Source organism: Pyxicephalus adspersus, chromosome 4, assembly GCF_032062135.1.
Source record: "Pyxicephalus adspersus chromosome 4, UCB_Pads_2.0, whole genome shotgun sequence".
In the NCBI taxonomy this organism is placed as follows: Eukaryota; Metazoa; Chordata; class Amphibia; order Anura; family Pyxicephalidae; genus Pyxicephalus; species Pyxicephalus adspersus.
The window spans coordinates 8,935,421-8,949,834 of NC_092861.1; the positions used below are offsets into that span (position 1 = coordinate 8,935,421).

At 41.1% G+C, this 14,414-nt stretch overlaps 2 protein-coding genes across 8 annotated transcripts in view; one reads left to right on the top strand and one right to left on the bottom strand.

The window, feature by feature from the left end:
- Positions 1–1,150: 1,150 nt before the first annotated feature.
- Positions 1,151–11,711, bottom strand: LOC140328034 (zinc finger protein 248-like). 6 transcript variants are annotated; one of them, XM_072407341.1, is made up of 7 exons: positions 11,615–11,711; positions 10,874–10,959; positions 7,716–7,842; positions 7,565–7,645; positions 7,066–7,173; positions 6,718–6,978; positions 1,151–6,045 (listed from the first exon to the last, which is right to left on the bottom strand). In XM_072407341.1, the coding sequence occupies exons 2-7, from the start codon at positions 10,889–10,891 to the stop codon at positions 5,282–5,284; spliced, it is 1,359 nt and encodes a 452-aa protein (XP_072263442.1). In that variant the 5' UTR covers positions 10,892–10,959; positions 11,615–11,711; the 3' UTR covers positions 1,151–5,281. The 6 variants fall into 6 exon arrangements, with proteins under 6 accessions (XP_072263442.1, XP_072263443.1, XP_072263441.1 ...); XM_072407342.1 differs by having other exon boundaries at positions 10,874–10,947; positions 11,615–11,695; XM_072407340.1 differs by lacking the exon at positions 10,874–10,959 and having other exon boundaries at positions 11,615–11,705.
- Positions 11,712–13,827: 2,116 nt separating this feature from the next.
- The window catches only part of LOC140328032 (uncharacterized), an 11,280-nt gene continuing 10,693 nt past the window's right edge, over positions 13,828–14,414 (top strand). The window contains exon 1 of one of the 2 annotated variants that reach the window (XM_072407335.1): positions 13,828–14,110. The gene's annotated coding sequence lies outside the window, so the exon portion shown is untranslated. The remainder of the gene's footprint in view (positions 14,111–14,414) is intronic. The other variant, XM_072407334.1, reaches the window with a different exon arrangement.

A 14,414-nucleotide genomic window follows, 5' to 3' on the forward strand; every position in this document is an offset into this window, starting at 1 on the left:
CATCACTTTACCGTCTATTCCTGTAAGTATGATTACACACCAACTCTCACATTCTCCCAATCCTAATTATATTGATATCACTTATTAACCTTTATCTATTTTCAACTTAGGATCTTCACATAATTACTACTACATATCCTACTTCATAAGACTTACATCTACAACCTAATACCAAACAACTTATCTTATTATTTTATATATTATATATAAAAAAATAAAGTCTCCCGGATTATAGCGGGAGACTTTAAATTATTCAATTCAAACTACCTCTATCCAGTACAAGTATCCATTTATTAAATGTTTACCACCATTCTGTATACCTTATATATTCCGTATTTCTCTTTATAATCAGAACCTCCAAACCGCCATTTCAATGTTGGTTTTATCCTCATTATATCCTTGAGCACTAACCGGCACCCAGTACATGTCCTATCTGGTCAAAGGTGTCAGCAATTTCACCAAGTAAGCTTTTCATATAACAATATTTTATCAAGTGTGTTTTCTGTATATAGATTTTCTCCTATGCTACCTATGTATTGTAAATTCATAACATTATGTATTACTATAGTTTTTGAAGGCTACTCAATCCCCTGAGGAAGCCCAACAGGGTAAAATGCATCGGAAAAATTGAGATACCCATCAGAGAAATGTTGATGTGAGATTGCTAACATGATATATTGACTTGGTATTAATCACTATATATTTTATGTATATTACACTACCACTAGCATAGGAAACCTATGTTAGTAATAGGGTCACTATTTAAATAAAAAATAAAACCATATCATTTTTTCTTATACACTTACGCCTACTAAAAGCCTGTCTTTTCCCATACCCTCTTCCTTTCCTACTTCCACAGTGTGTACAGTTTGTAAGGGTAAGGGGTTATTCCTTGAATATGACATTTGTGAGTGAGTATATTTCTAGGTATTTAAGTTAATACCGTTCTTTGTCTCAGCATTGTGAAAAACAGTGTGAATAGTATTCTAGTAAAAGAGTTTGTATGGTTCAAAAATAGGAGTGGTATTTCTAGCCGTCACGTGCAGCACAATTATTTTGTCTCACTGATATGAAAACAACCTAAAACTAAAATGGTTGGTGAGCATGCCAATCTAGTTTTAGGGTTCCTGTAGTTTCTAAAAGATTAGTGTTATTTTTTTAGATGTGTCATTTGTTGGCACATTTACTTTGTGTCACAGATGTGAAAAAAAAACTCAGCACCAGTTAGCTTCCCTAGAATTACAATTGTACAGTTTATATAGTTCTAAAAGGGTAAAGTTATTTCTTTTTATTCTTTTTTATTTTACTTTTTTTGTGTTGTTTGTTGGCACACTTACTTTGATTCAACTTTATAATAAAAAAAATTACATTTATACAGTTACATTTCTAGTTATTCAATGTGTATAGTTCTATAAAAATAGTATACAAAGTATTGCTATTGTGTAATTGTGTGTCATTGTTGTGAATAAAAAAAATAAAATGCACAATTTAGTGTGCTTTTTTTGTAGTTGTTTTTATAGATGTAGAAGGAAGTTATTTCCTAATCGTGTGTACATGATTGAGTACAGCTGCTTGGTACAGTTGCTTTGTCATAAACAATTTTTTTTTTATCACCTAAATTTTATACAATTAAACAGAATATACAATTAAACTGATTATAGATTGTGTGAATACAATTCTACTAACACAGGTTGTTCAGTTCCAAACAGTGGGTGTTATTTTTTAATAGCATCACTTAAAAAACCAAGCATACAAGTCATTATGTGTACAGGTCCAGGTTTACCATTTGACCTAGTGTTTTTGGGTGAACACCTTTGACTGTTTTAGGTTGGTGCAAACCGAATTGTGAACACCACTGAAGTCAAACTGGAAAACATTCTGGTGGTTTATTATGATCTTAAGATATTCACTACATTGGCCAAATGCACCAAAATGATTCAATATTGTGTTCATTTAAACATCCAAATAAAATATTTGCAGATGGCCAACTTGCTGCTCTGCAGACCAATTAAGCTGGAACTTTGGCATAGGCTGCTCAGGAACTTGCCATTTCTCGGGTAGAATAAGCCCTAATTTCATGCAGTGCCCTACACCACTCCCAAAGTGCAAAGGCTAAATACTAGCCTTGTCTGGTCCACAATTGTAAAAGATAACTTTGGGAAGGCTATGAACAATGAAATAACAAAGGGAAGCAGCATCGAGAGGCTGGTCCTGCAGCTAGGTAACCTGTATGAGCATAAAATTAGGAAACATTGCTTACTGTAATTTTCCTTTCCTGGCTCTCCCTCATGTCAGCACAAAAAGTGGTTTTCCTAAAAACATGCTAACATGTAAGAGAGCTAGGGAAGGAAAATTACAGCAACTATAGGTAATAGTTTTACCTATTCATTTCTTGCCTCATGTCAGTGTGAAAAGGGATATGGCAAGCCCCTGGGTGTGAAAAAAGAAAAAATAGCTACAGATTTGAAAAAAAAAAAAGTTTATTTTCTAGAGCCAGCTAAAGAAAGGACTGAAGAACTGAAGGTGCCAGAAGCTCTACCAATCACATCAATCTTGTAATGGCATTAAAAATATTTGGAGATGACCAACATGGTGCTCTGCACTCCACAACTAGTGGAGATTTGGCATAAGCTGTCCATGAAGTTGCCATCTTTCAGGTAGAATGATCCCTAATTACCTCCAGAGAGGGAAGCCTAATTACTTTCTAGGCCAACCTTATTGTCTTCACCACCCAGAATGATATTACTCTAGAGAAGCCGGAGAAACCTTCTTTGGACCTCCCGGTAAGATAAAAAGCCTGTACACACTCTTTTCTGTCCTCTCCTGGACAGGTAAGTAATAAATGACTGGACCATGTGCAATATTTTAAGAATGTTATCTTTAGTATGGTCTTCTTGACTAAAAAAGCCTGGCATGATAGTTTCTGTATTAAAGTGAATGTCTGAAGCTACTTTAGGCCCAAAATATGGCCCAGGCTACAGAAGAACCTGGCAGTAAGACTGTCTTCAGGGGAAGGCTTGAAAGTCCAAAACACTATGGGCTGAAATGATGGCTGTCAGAAGAGCCCTCAGTGAGGAGAGGTGCACTAGTATGTAGAAAACTAGTATGAAAAACAAAGCTTCAAAAGGCTTCTATAAACCAAAGGAAGATACCACTGAGGCTTACCTGCAGGTTTTATCTTCATCGCCGCCTTCAAGAATTGTCCTATTAGAGGGTGAGAAGCCCATTTTCTCTTAGTAAGCCCACACATTGAATTCTTAGGGAGTTGTAACTTAGACCGATGTGTAGAGCTTCAGAATATTATTCATAGGAGAATTTGTAAGAATCCCAGTCTCTGCAGGAATCCCATGACTCTGAGAATTGTAAGAATTTTTCCTAAATCCTGTAATGGGTAGACTTGGTGTAGTCTTGGTGGATCTTATGAGAAGGTTCATAACTAAAATGAACAATTCCTGTAACCTTTTTTTTCCATGCCATTAAATTTGCGATGTTCAAATGCTGGAAACAACTTAGCTGCATTAGATCTCTCCTCTGTGGCAGAGAAATAGGAGCAGGCCCATTGCATTGCTGCAACAGAGGTATATGTAGATGACAGAAAAGCAAAGCCTCTTTGACCAATACAGAAGAACTGCTCTAGTGCAAACTCCTTCCCTGTAGACCTTCCTCAAGATTGGAGGAAATACATACACCATATTGAAATTCCAAGGAATTGCCAGGGCTTCCTGAGCCAACACCGACTGAACATCGGTGCCACATCGACTGAACATCTTTGCAGGCATTCTTAGATCATTCATTGAGATCCCGAAAGTTGCAACTGAGACTGTCTGCGAGTGTTCTCCTGGCTGGGGATAAATCTTTGCCTAGGCAAAAATGTTGTTTGCTACTCCCAAATTAAAGGCATTCCGAGTACCCCTTTGGCAACGGACATAATCTACCACCGTTCAGGTATCTAGTAGTTACTTCATTCAATTAATTTCTTCAAAGTCAGCAAGGCTGCCTGCAGCTATAAAATATTTGAATGTTTCTGGGCCTTTGGGTCCAGGGAAGATGTCCATCTTCCCTGGGACCAAAGACCCGTGCAGTGGGCTCCTAACCCTGGGGACTAATTACTGTAGTAACAAAGATTTCTCAACCAGGGTTTCTACAGACGTAGAAAGGGGTTCCTTGAATAATGAGCAATTTGCACCTCACAGGTTAGGTACCGCCAACACCAAAAATCTTTTTGGCGATCTGTAAAGGTGACATTCTTCCCACTGGCCAGCAATGTAAAAGACATTCTTCTCACTGACACCCACACTAATGTTATGTGTGTTGTGAATATAGTTATAGCAGGGGTCCCCTGCAGAGCTGAAAATTATTTCAAAGGGTTCCCCACGTTTAAAGGTAGAGAAACACTGGTCCAGAAGGATGGGACCCAGCTCCGTAAGCCGAAAGGGAACATATGGGGTGGGAATGATCTGATCGGTAAGATCTATCAATATGCACCCTGGGGGAAACAAACTCTGAGAGAAAGATGGCACTGCACACAGCGGTCTGCTTAATCAGGAGTTTAACCTTCTAACCTGCAACAGGAGTATCTAAACCATACACAAAGCAGGGGCACAGCTAGGAGTCAGGGGCTGATCGTTGTAACCCTAAACCAGGAAGTGCCTGATGCAGGGCCTTCATAGCATGATGAAGCTGACCTCTTTTTTTAGTAACAATAAATAATTATGACTTTATAAATCTTTTTTCTTATATAGCTAGTTGTTGTGTTTGAATACCCTCATCTACATGTCTGGTTTCTGAAAACCTAGAAAAGGCTCATTACCACATCTCTTGTAAGAGACCTGAACCCTAGGTGAATAAGTAGACCTACACTCTTGAGGACCAAAAAAAGAATGGTCAAAATTTTGGTCTTTGACAATTTAGTTACTCATATAGGAGGCTTCCACTTCCCAGAAGTAGAAGATTGGCTCAGAATCAGTTCCATCCATTGCAATATCTTGCACTCGAATTAGCACTGTCTTAAAGAGTTGGTCAACAGAAACCACCAGAGAACCTGAGATCAACATCTTGTGCTGGCTGTTTAGACAGGTGAACTTTACTAGGTTATGTGTTGACCAAATGGAGCTTTAAAGTTCATTATGACTATTGATATGACCTGATAGGGACAGTTTGGAAGCACATTTACCCACACAACCCAAGGATTTAGAAACAAAGCCTCCAAGGCCACGGGCCAGGGATAGCTTGGGGTGAGATTAGACCACCCACCTTTTCATTAATAAATTTAGTTGAATGATCAGCAGCTGTCAGCATGGTGGTTCCTCTGGTGGACACGTAGATTAGATTTCTGGTGGAAACTTTTTTCGCAATGCTGACACTTATACGGGCGTTCCCCAGTGTGTGTTCTGTGGTGGTCCTTCAGGTTGGAATTTTTGCGGAAATATTTACTGCAGATGGAGCACTGATAAGGTTTCTCTCCAGTATGAATGCGCTGGTGTCGGGCAAAGCTGGAATTATCCCGAAAGCTTTTCTCACATTCGTTACACTTGTAAGGACGCTCCCCAGTATGGGTACGCAGGTGGATCTTCAGGTGGGAGCTGCGAATGAAGCTTTTGTGACAGTCTGTACATTTATAAGGCCTTTCTCCCGTATGCGTTCGCATGTGGACCTGGAAGCTGGAATTATTGCAGAAGGTCTTGCCGCACACACTGCACATGATAAATGTCTGTCCTCGCTGCTGAAGACTAATAGGAGCGTCTTCGCTGAAAACCCTCACCAGTGGTGAGTAGGCACAGATGTCTTCTCCAGGAGGGGGGGAAGGGAATGTACACTTTATTGTGGTGAAGCTAACTTCACAGTCAGGGAAGACTTGTGGTACCCCATTCTCCTTGGGCTCAGTCTGTTTGTTCTGGTCAAAGTCATGCAGTGCAGCAATGGGCTTGATCTGACGAGCGATACCTTTCCGTCTCCGAGACTGGTCTCTGGGGTCTAGTATCTTAGCGTCTCCCACCCTCAGGCTCTCAGACAGTGTTTTGTTGGGACTTAGGTAAGCACTGGTGTCTTCAACAGATATGGAAACAATAAAAACATATTAAAACATCTAGCAACAAAAGGGATTCAATTTGAACATAGCATAGCAAAAGTAACCTACAGACTGCTTTGTAGTAATCTGATATCTAAACTGGAAACCGATACAAATTCAGTCAGCAACACATTGTGATGTTCACTTTCTGGAATGTTGTAATATATTTACATATGGTATTAGCTGTACAATGTCCAGTTTTACTGGGATGCATCCAAATATGATACAAGCTCTACAGTATAAACTGGGGAACAACACCTTTTAGGTCACCTTTTTTTGCCGTTTGAGCAATTTGTACCAGGGATTTTTGTTGCCTTGCTCTGGATCAACTATGTCCATAGAGTTTTATATCAGGGATATGTTTATTTCCCTGGTGGTTGAATGTGATGGGCTTTTTTTAACCTGACATACTATGTAACTATGAATATGTCTTGGTAATGGGGCATGCAGGCTCATTTTTGCTGCTGTCTCAGATCTGACTTGAGGATCTTTGACCACAGGGCTTACTTACTGGACCAAACTGGTGATGAAATGTATTATACCTCTCCAAATGTAACTAACTTAAAATAGTTATCAGCTAGATGAGTTCCTGTGTGCAGGCTCTTTATTATATCAAAAGACTTTCCTTTAAACCTTCAGAAAACACATACCAGTTATTTTGATATTATCAGTAACTTCATCCTCATGCTTCTTCTTCGTCTCACTAGTGTACAGTGATCCCAGTACAGGATCAGGTAAATGAGCAGAGGAGGTGTCAGCCATTGGTTTTTCCTCACTGCAGAATGTGGAAGGTTGGTGGGGGGTTGAGAAAACTACATCTGGCATAGAGGAATTTTCTTCCCTATGCTTATTAGAGTGATGGATGGCCACCTCAAAGGGTTCTTTCTCCTGATTAATCTGCTGTAAGAAATCTAACCAGAAAAGACACAGAATTATCAAGTCATTAACCACACTGATTTGTACTGGAAACTAGAAGTGCCATTGTACTGTACACTCACCAGTCTCCATCTTTATCCCCTGTGGCCCTTCCTCTGTATCCTCCACATTACCAGAGGGGGCTCTGGGCTCCTGGTACTTTATCCTTAGCAGAATATCTGGCCTGAGACCTAAACCGAAAACATGGCATGGAGGGAAGGGAAGAAGGAAAAGGGGAAGGAAGGGTTGGAAAGAAGAAAGGGACAAAGGACAATATAGAACGAAGGGAGGAATAGGAAGGAAGGAAGGACAAAAAAGGAAGGAAGGGCAAGGAAGAAAGGAAGGATGCGGAAGGAGGGAAGGATAGACAAGGAAGAAAGGAAGGAGGGAAAGACAAGGAAGCAAGGAAGGACAAGGAAGGAGGGAAGGAAGAAAGGAAGGACAAGAAAGAAAGAAGAAAGGAAGGACAAAGAAGAAAGAAAGGACAATGAGGAAAGGAAGGAAGAGGAAAGGAAAAGTGTGTGTGTGTGTGATCATTGCACTGGTGATATATCACATTACATACAGGCACTAAGTCAATACCTTCCTGGCAGAGCTCCCGTTTGCAGGGCCGGTCCTCACTTATGATCCGGAAGAGAACCTCTGAGTTTTCTATGTGATACCCTGGAAGAACACAGATAGGTTTAATAACAGATCCATCACAACATACACATATAATAACCCCACCACTCACCGAGATCTAACATCACATTGTGTATGTCCCGTATCACATTCCCATACAGATCCCGCTTCCACTCTTCCAGCATGTCCCACTCCTCCTCCGAGAATGAAGCTGCCACATCCATGAACCAAACCGCTGCCTGGAGGATGCAGATAAGGATTACAATCAGACATACGTCTTACTGGTCACATGAATAAAATATTGAAGTAGGATATTTCACTGCTGTTTAAAGTGGACCTGTCAGTAATTTTACACAGGAAATAGACTTTGCATGATTGTTATCTCTGAGCTAGAATCCCAGGCCACAGTACCTCTAGAAAATGGCTGAAAAAAGATGGTGATTGGCCCATTGACCAATGTCCAGCCATTGAGTACCTATAGACATTATTCTAGAGACATGCTACAAAGAAACCAAAAACCAGTAAAGGTGTTTCTCTGCAATTAGACACAAGTATACTTGCCAACCTCGAACTGTAGAAACAAAAGTAGATAAATAAAGACAAGACAGCGGTGTCATACTAGGCAAGATTTAAGTATTAATAATGAAAAGCTTTTTCAGAAATACAATAAAAGTTGCTCAAGATCCTTAAACATTGTAAGTGATTTTATAATCAGGCCATCTCAAGGTGGCATTATACAGTGAGCAACTGATCATGAATTAGCCAACATTAATCTGTGGTAGACAAATGTTCCACAGAGTACCCGACGCGTTTTGCCCACTGTACATTCCTCAGGGGTATTGTAACGTTTGGCGGTACACTGTAGTATACTGTGGACAATAATCATAATGAATAATAATAATATTACAGAAAATAACTCTAACGCACGCAGGTGTGGACCCACTGTGCCACTGACTGGGTATGCTCCGGAGGGGCGTAACTAAGCTGCTACCTGGTCTTCACTAGAGACTCTGATGGTGACAATAGGCTTGGGCCACAGAGTAGCTGCCAGGTGCCACTCCAGACCGACCCCCAGGTCAGTGGCAGCTGACCAGAGGGGTCAGGGTACTTGGTGCAAGCACCGAGGGGGCTTGCATGGCCAAGAGAGCAGTGGCAATCAGACAAAGTCCAAAACAAGATCCCAGGTCAGGGTCAGGCGGCAATTAAGCAAAAGTCCATAAACGTAATCCGAGGTCAGGGTCAGGCAGCAATCAGGCAAAAGTCCATAAATGTAATCCAAGGTCAGGGTCAGGCGGCAAACAGGCAAAGTCCAAGGGTAAGTAAATAAGGTCCGGTACACAGCAAAGCAAATAGAGGAAGCACCTTTGCACTAGGAGTTTAGACAAGCTAAAACCTTGAGATTGCTAGAGGAAGCACCTTTGCACTAGGAGTTTAGACAAGCTAAAACCTTGAGATTGCTCAGGCAACTTGTAGTAGGAAGTGCCTTTAAATACTAGCAGAGATCCAGCCATAGGCTGTAGAAACAAGGGGCGTGTATGTGTTGCCTCAAAGATGAAAAGAGACACACCCATGCCAGCTCAAACACCAGAGCAAGTCTCCAGCAGGAAGGAAACTCTGGCATGGAACACAGGTAGTGGGGTTACTCTACCTGAAAGATAGGACCCGGCGCCCGTGCCTGCAACTAGGAGCAGCGGCATCGGCACGACCCGCAGGGCTAAAAATAACTAATCCCATAGTGACATAAAATTAATCATACAGCACTGTTGTAGTCATATAGTATACATAATGGGTAGATATGAGCAGTATTGATACCTAAACACATAATATTTAGAGAGTAACAATAATGCAATAAAAAAAAGATAAGGAATATAGGTAACAGCCCTAATTGTATAAAATACATATTTAAAATAGTGAAAGGAAGTGTGTAAGATAAACTCACATGTTGGAAAGTTGGTTCATGGTGTATATCAAATATCACAAAGAAAGCCAAGGACCCAAATGATTCTCAAAAGGAGCTACCAGCCTATAAATATATATTATATATCCTAGTTAATCAAATAAATATGAATTACGGGGATTATTAAATTAATATCAGTACTGGAATAGAGTTTATAACAAACAAGGTATCTGAATCGGCTATTAGATTCCTGTCATCAAGGTGAGATGCGTCCGTGACTGCAGATCAAAACCATCTGATTTGATCTGCAGTCAATATAATAGCCGATTCCGTTACTTTGTTTGTTATGAACTCTATTCCAGTACTGATAAAAATGTATTAATCCCTGTAATTCATATTTAATTGATTAACTAATTAAGATATATATTATATATTTATAGGCTGGTAGCTCCATTTGTGAATCATTTGGGTCCTTTGCTTTCTATCAACCATGTATACTATATGACTACAGCAGTGCTGTATGATTAATTTTGTGTCACTATGGAAATAGTTATTTTCTGTAATATTATTATTATCTATCATGATTATTGTCCACAGTATACTACAGTGTACCGCCTAACGTTACAATACCCGTGAGGAAGCCTATAGTGGGCGAAACGCGTCGGGAACTCCCAGGAACGTTTAATGTTGGCTAATTCATGATCAGTTGTTGACTGTATAATGCCACCATGGGATGGCCTGATTTTAAGATCACTTACAATGTTTAAGGATCTTGAGCAACTTATTTTGCATGTCTGAGAAAACTGTTCATAATTAATTCCGAAATCTTGCCTAGTAAGACCCCACTGTCTTGTCTTTATTTATTTACTTTTATTCTAGAGATAGAAATTTTCAGCTGCCATGGCCAATGACCTCACAGCCCAACATCACATGACACATAAAATGACAGCTCCGTCTGATTCGTATTGGCAATTGTCTCTCATCTTCTACTACGTGTACAGATGTAGGTAGGCAACAAGTGATCATGTGGGCAAGCAAGCGTGTGCAGCCAGTAGGCGTGTCACTTTTAAATAATCACATGTGCAACCAGTACAGCGCTCTGCCGAACTCTGGGAATGACTGAACCATTGGCTTGCGTACAGCATCAAGGGTTTATTTATTGTTCTTTGCAAATGCTCCATCTTTGAGGATCGTTAGTTTTCACCGTTGTCTATTCTGAGGGTTTCCTCTCTACCTGTTGTGTCTCTTGAATGGGGACTAAAGGAGAATCTCCCAAATAGGGGAGGGGTTCTAAGCCTTTTGTTCATCCAGTGCCTATGGGTATCCCAAGGGAAGCTCCCTCCCCCATAACATGATCGCACCAGGTAACCTACCCTCTGGGAGGCGTTCATCCTGAATCTTCGACTCACTGGTTTTTCTTATGGCCTTTTCACAGAGCTGGTGCCACCTAAAGCACAAACTGGAACATACAATCATGAAGGCTCAGCATCTCATGTGGGCACTATATAGGGCGGTCTGTGTGCAAATAAAATCTGCTTAGTAATGCCCCATCCTCAGACTGTCAAATAATCAGCAGGGGGCATGTACCTGACCAGACTGTACTAGTGCTCTATTGTTGGTCAGTCCAAAATCACAAAATCAGCTGTACTGCTGGAAATCATCTGGTAGATAAGGTTGGGATGGGTGTTGGGAGAACCCCAAATTTTGGACATCTATTACCCCACAGATTCAAGGCAATGCGCTATTTATCCAATCAACCACAGCAGCATGTCAGCAGATCAACAAATCTGAGGATGGAGCAATTAATATCATTTGTGAATTCCTCCACAGAACATACAAGAACAGCTGTGTTGCATGTATGTTTACAGAGATTTGACTAAGCCCACCCCTGCAGAACGCCCACCCCCGAGGAACATTCCTACTGCAGATGGGAGGGGCTAATGTATACTGTATATAAAATATTCCAAAATATACCCCTGTGACTATTCACCCAAGCAACATGGAATAGGGTAAAAGGACAGAGGCAGTTACAGGGTCACCATTAAATCATTGGGGAAAACAATCCACCGCCATTCCTTTCTCAGGCTGTTTTACTATCAGAACACGTGACCTACCCGTGTGGGCGGGGCTTCGGAGCCACCGGCGATCCCCGCACTCAGCTTCTCACTAAATAAATCAGAAGCTTTACATCCAAATCTGCGCATGCGTCGGATATCAGTACTGGAATAGAGTTTATAACAAACAAGGTATCTGAATCGGCTATTAGATTCCTGTCATCAAGGTGAGATGCGTCCGTGACTGCAGATCAAAACCATCTGATTTGATCTGCAGTCAATATAATAGCCGATTCCGTTACTTTGTTTGTTATGAACTCTATTCCAGTACTGATAAAAATGTATTAATCCCTGTAATTCATATTTAATTGATTAACTAATTAAGATATATATTATATATTTATAGGCTGGTAGCTCCATTTGCGAATCATTTGGGTCCTTTGCTTTCTATCAACCATGTATACTATATGACTACAGCAGTGCTGTATGATTAATTTTGTGTCACTATGGAAATAGTTATTTTCTGTAATATTATTATTATCTATCATGATTATTGTCCACAGTATACTACAGTGTACCGCCTAACGTTACAATACCCGTGAGGAAGCCTATAGTGGGCGAAACGCGTCGGGAACTCCCAGGAACGTTTAATGTTGGCTAATTCATGATCAGTTGTTGACTGTATAATGCCACCATGGGATGGCCTGATTTTAAGATCACTTACAATGTTTAAGGATCTTGAGCAACTTATTTTGCATGTCTGAGAAAACTGTTCATAATTAATTCCGAAATCTTGCCTAGTAAGACCCCACTGTCTTGTCTTTATTTATTTACTTTTATTCTAGAGATAGAAATTTTCAGCTGCCATGGCCAATGACCTCACAGCCCAACATCACATGACACATAAAATGACAGCTCCGTCTGATTCGTATTGGCAATTGTCTCTCATCTTCTACTACGTGTACAGATGTAGGTAGGCAACAAGTGATCATGTGGGCAAGCAAGCGTGTGCAGCCAGTAGGCGTGTCACTTTTAAATAATCACATGTGCAACCAGTACAGCGCTCTGCCGAACTCTGGGAATGACTGAACCATTGGCTTGCGTACAGCATCAAGGGTTTATTTATTGTTCTTTGCAAATGCTCCATCTTTGAGGATCGTTAGTTTTCACCGTTGTCTATTCTGAGGGTTTCCTCTCTACCTGTTGTGTCTCTTGAATGGGGACTAAAGGAGAATCTCCCAAATAGGGGAGGGGTTCTAAGCCTTTTGTTCATCCAGTGCCTATGGGTATCCCAAGGGAAGCTCCCTCCCCCATAACATGATCGCACCAGGTAACCTACCCTCTGGGAGGCGTTCATCCTGAATCTTCGACTCACTGGTTTTTCTTATGGCCTTTTCACAGAGCTGGTGCCACCTAAAGCACAAACTGGAACATACAATCATGAAGGCTCAGCATCTCATGTGGGCATTATATAGGGCGGTCTGTGTGCAAATAAAATCTGCTTAGTAATGCCCCATCCTCAGACTGTCAAATAATCAGCAGGGGGCATGTACCTGACCAGACTGTACTAGTGCTCTATTGTTGGTCAGTCCAAAATCACAAAATCAGCTGTACTGCTGGAAATCATCTGGTAGATAAGGTTGGGATGGGTGTTGGGAGAACCCCAAATTTTGGACATCTATTACCCCACAGATTCAAGGCAATGCGCTATTTATCCAATCAACCACAGCAGCATGTCAGCAGATCAACAAATCTGAGGATGGAGCAATTAATATCATTTGTGAATTCCTCCACAGAACATACAAGAACAGCTGTGTTGCATGTATGTTTACAGAGATTTGACTAACCCCACCCCTGCAGAACGCCCACCCCCGAGGAACACTCCTACTGCAGATGGGGGGTGCTACTGTATACTGTATATAAATTATTCCAAAATAGACCCCAGTGACTATTCACCCAAGCAACATGGAATAGGGTAAAAGGACAGAGGCAGTTACAGGGTCACCATTAAATCATTGGGGAAAACAATCCATCGCCATTCCTTTCTCAGGCTGTTTTACTATCAGAACACGTGACCTACCCGTGTGGGCGGGGCTTCGGAGCCACCGGCGATCCCCGCACTCAGCTTCTCACTAAATAAATCAGAAGCTTTACATCCAAATCTGCGCATGCGTCGGTGCTGACTTCTTTCTGTAGCGCGTAAACGTCACTTTAGTTCAAGCTGTAGGCTTTTTTTTATCTTCTACGCATGCGCCGTCTACCTTCCAGCTCTGCGAACGATGTGAGAGCGTAGTCTATGAGAGGAAATGTCTTTAGAGCCAAGGAGGCGGCCATCTTTCTGAACACCAACCCGACGTCATTTCCGTCCGTTCTTTTTCTGCAATAATTCTCACAGAGTCCTGGCAGAGAGTGAGATGACGTCATCTGAGGTATAACTCTCAGTATGGATACGGGGTCCCGCATTTTATGTCCTCCCGCAATATGAATGTCTCTGCAGCAGCTGCCTGACCGGCTGGATACATTACTTTCTCCTGCTGGGATTCTTGCTTGGCTTGGGTCAGACAATACATATTGCAATATATGCACTCCCTGCATGTCATGGGAACTTCACTAAAAGTGTGTTATGGTGCCCTGCGTGTTGTGTGGGAGTGAATGATTCATGAGGTATGAATGAATGTGGGGGTGAATGATTCATGGGGTATGAATTAATGAATGTGGGAGCGAATGATTCATGGGGTATGAATTAATGAATGTGGGAGCGAATAATTCATGGGGTATGAATTAATGAATGTGGGAGTGAATTATTCATGGGGTATGAATTAATGAATGTGGGAGTGAATTATTCATGGGGTATGAATTA